Raw genomic sequence first — 4,064 nt, 5'->3', positions numbered from 1 at the left:
ATAGAGGGAATATGCATAAAAAGTGTTGTCTGAATGGTGAAACCAATATGTACACAAATATCATCAAACAAAAGCTGAGAATAATTAGAATCAGCTGTGTTAGTGTATGTTGGTGGGTAAGTCCACCTCTGAATGCACGTAAACAAATCATTTGTCACCAAGCTTTCCTGCACGAAACATCTCATGATGGGTAGAGGCAAAGAGCTCTCCCAAGACCTTCGCAACAAGATTGTTGAGCAGCATAGTAATATAATGGCAATGGTTACTGACAGATTTCTCAACTCCTATAAGCATCATTAGGGCCATTATCCGCAAGTGAAAGGAACATCACTCAACCATCAATTAGCCACGCACAGGAGCTCCTTGCAATTTTTCTGACTGAAAATTGAGAAAGTTAGTCAGAAGAGTAGCCCAAGAGCCAAAGACTACTCAAGCAGAGCTCCAGAAAGACCTGGAAGCAGTGGGTACAGTTGTCACAAAGAAAACATTAGGAGACTCTCAGTTGGTTCAAGAAGAGGAAAATAAAGGTGTTGGACTGGCCTAGTCAGTCACTAGACTAGAATCCAATAGAACATTTATGGAAGGAACTGAAGATCAAGATTCACCGGCGGGCCGTCTGTGTTGAAGAATGGGCCAAAATCCCACCTGATCACTGTGAGAGATTAGTTTTTCCGTAAGCGGAAGCGTCTTGAAGCTGTCATTGAAAACAAAGGCCTCTACCAAAAACTTCAGTTAGCATGTTCTATACTTCTATTCCTGTGTCATTCCCCTTTATTGCACATACAATTTTGGATGGATTGTCACAATTGTGTCACAATTTCTTTAGCTGTTCAGTTTTATCGAGTTAAAACATAATAAAACGTCTGGTGAATAGCTGCAATGGAAATATGTTGAATAGAAAAATTGCTGATGTGTTGTATACTTATTTCTCCCACTGTGTGGGATAGTTTGAACCAGAGACTAAAAGAAAACAAATGTTGATTTGAGAATCTTTCATAGCAGACTCTGCCCAGCCACTTGAGGGGTGGCTGTGGTGCAGGAGGTAGAGCCGGCGTCTAATGATTGCAAGGTCGGCAGATCGGCCGTTCGAACCCCGGCTGGCCACATGTCGGGGTGTCCTTGGGTAAGACACTGAACCCCAAATTGCTCCCAATGAGCCAGCGCCTTGCATTGTAGCTTGCCGCCTTTGGTGTGTGAATGTGTGTATGAATGGGTGAATGGCCATTGTAAAGCGCTTTGGAATAAGGCTAGTCAGTCCATTTTAGGAAGCTACCATAAACACACCATTGTAGTTTTTATACACATGTGCAGGGCCCACTTCCGAAAACACACATCATAAGAGTGATCACATTATATTGACCTATACTGCCATCTTCTGGCTGTGTTGAAACACAGCATCAACAAGTGGCACAAGAACCGTTCTTGCGCACAGACTGTATGGTTTGAATATTACTTGAATTTGCGTAACGTTTATCTTAAGCAGCAAAGTAGAGACTTGCGGTCTATAGACCAATTCATTACTTTGTGTATTAATGTCGGTTGAGATATCTAATTATGTAAATGTAAAAGTAAATGTAAATGTAAAACAAATCTAACTTCACACCCCATTTCCACCAAGACAATGGCAATGACAATGCAATCTCCACAGGTAACCTATATAGTGAATGTACCGCATCTGTCTATTTTATGACAACATGACATGTCAACACTGACGGATTAATAAACATTTATTTTCGAAAATAGAATGTACAACAGTAGATGTTTGTCATAAAGATACAACATGAGAAAGAAAGGGACTTAAAAAAACAGTTTGGAGAGTTCTGTTTACAATGAAAGATGTTGAGAATGATAGGATGTTGAAACTGAAGCCAGTTGTAGTTGTGTAGTTCTCGAATACAGAAAAACAAAAAAGGACAGACTGAAGAGAGCAGATATTCCGGATTCTACAGCATCGTGCACTGCGACTTTTTGCTGTTCGAGGATCCTTCACCACCCGACCCGCTGCCAGCTGTAAAATGCACAGCTTTTTTTATGCTACAGGAAAAAAACAACAAAGAATGGTGAAGCCTGTGCCTGCAGTTGGAATGTTGGGTTAATGAATGAGTTGAGGTTAGTGCAAGAACCGCATTGCATGCCCTATCTGTAACAGAGGACATATCAAATCAATCAATCAAATGTTATTTGTATAGCGCATTTCTCACAAGATGCGACTCAATGCGCTTTACATTAAAATTAAAATTAAAATTAAATTAAATTAAAATTCCCTTGCAGCCCTCTACTCATAGAGCGACTACTACCAGTTTGCCTACCTACCAGCACCCAGCGGTGGACCCCCCGCCGCCCCAAACACCCAGCCCGCCCCACCACCAGCACACCCGGCCCATATTCCTTTTGTTATCTTGAATACAAATAATCTACTGCCCCCTGGCGAGTAGACATACAGTAGACCCAGAGAGTAAAAGGTGAGAGAGGATGTATTGTTACATTACCTTGGAGGACGTTTTCCTCAAAGTGTTTTGTGTCATTGATGTTTCCTGCTGGGTTGTACTGGCCCACCACATAGACGCTACCGTCCTCGTTCCACATGCCCACGCCCAACTTAGTAGTACCCTTCCACACCACCTGAGTGAAATGACCTGAGAGAAACACAACAGCATTGTTCCATCATGGTCTTTCGTCTATATGTCTTGGCATACATTCTTACAGTACCTGAAAGCTTTCAGTGAAGTGTTATATTATAGACATTATGAACCCATTTATTGAAAAACCACAGATTTCCCAGAGAGATGTACAGATCAGTTCTTAATTCAGTTCAAAATGTATTGATGCCACAAGGGGTTAATATGAAGGTTGCTATTTACCAGTGTTGAAGCCAAATCCAGGGCTGCTGAAGTTGTAGTCTTTGATCTCACTGTACCAGCTTTCTACTGCCTCCTTACCTAAAACGTACACAATCAAACATGAATAGGAGAAAGCAAAAATCATATACCTGTCTCCAATTATTGATTCCCCAACAAGGACCATATGACTAAACAAAAAAAAGTATCAGAATTAAATATGGAGACATGTCATTCTGTATGAAAGACCCATATGGGCTATATAACCTACCCGTCAGTGTCTGAGGGTTAGAGCTCCATGAAGAGTAGATGTTCTCGCCATTATCTGTCTGGCTGTGCTCCAATTTTTTGATAGAACCCAAGTGGTCAGCCCATGCCTGAGCAGAGCTGCAGAGGTCTGCGTCGAAAGTCAGTGCAGGTACGCCATGCGTTGATCTGTATGCATTGTGGGTCGCCAAAAACTCATCTTTAAAGCTTTGATCTGCAAAAATATGAGGAAAAAAATGTCTGTATGATTACTTCAGTTCACATCAATCTTTTAAAGTTAGTCCTTGGGGAGAAATTGAGTAACCCTTTAGCAGTATTCTCAACTTCTAAATGAAATGCATAATGCAGAGGAAAAAAATGCTTGTTGGAAACTCACCTGCCATTTCTCCTGACGTGTTGATAGCTACAAGACAAAAGTATTCATATTGAGTCTAATAGAACATGGAAAAAATGATATACCGTACATAATTTGTCAATATGTTCTGAAAAATGTATCAATGGTGAGATAGTGATGCTGAGAGTGATGCTAAAAGTACTATACCAAACGTTGACTATCCCATCACTCACCATATACCATATACCATCACTCACCTACTTAGACGATGACGATGCTGAGATGGAGGTGTCGTTATGGTCTTGGAGGGAGCACTTATATACATGAGCTTGACAGCTCCCCTTTAACTGCACGTAGGAGGAGACTCATCCTCTCTCCACACCCTGTCATTATCTGACTTGTACCAGTGGGCTCCACTGTTGCCAAATGATGGTGTAGAAACATTAAGCGCAGAAAAAGAGAATAGATTACAGAGAGGTGACAGACACAATCAATGATATATGTACGGTATATGCCTTATACTCAATGTACTATTACTCTGCAGGTCAAAATGTTTAGGTCAAAATTAATTAGGTGGGCAAATACATGCATTCTTGTACAGTGGAGTAAAATGCATTTCTGTCATT

General features: G+C 40.9%; 1 protein-coding gene across 1 annotated transcript; it reads right to left on the bottom strand.

The window, feature by feature from the left end:
- Window positions 1–425: 425 nt before the first annotated feature.
- LOC308157907 (Golgi-associated plant pathogenesis-related protein 1-like) lies at window positions 426–3,487 on the bottom strand (the record flags this gene model as incomplete). Its single annotated transcript, XM_080531503.1, has 5 exons — window positions 426–451; window positions 2,490–2,636; window positions 2,862–2,939; window positions 3,109–3,318; window positions 3,481–3,487. The coding sequence occupies 5 exons, from the start codon at window positions 3,485–3,487 to the stop codon at window positions 426–428; spliced, it is 468 nt and encodes a 155-aa protein (XP_080387629.1).
- Window positions 3,488–4,064: the final 577 nt, after the last annotated feature.

Source organism: Nansenia antarctica (genome assembly GCF_963989245.1).
Source record: "Nansenia antarctica genome assembly, chromosome: 5".
Lineage (NCBI taxonomy): Eukaryota > Metazoa > Chordata > Actinopteri > Argentiniformes > Microstomatidae > Nansenia > Nansenia antarctica.
The sequence above is the reverse complement of the archived record's forward strand: the minus strand, read 5'-3'. Positions and strand labels throughout refer to the sequence as shown.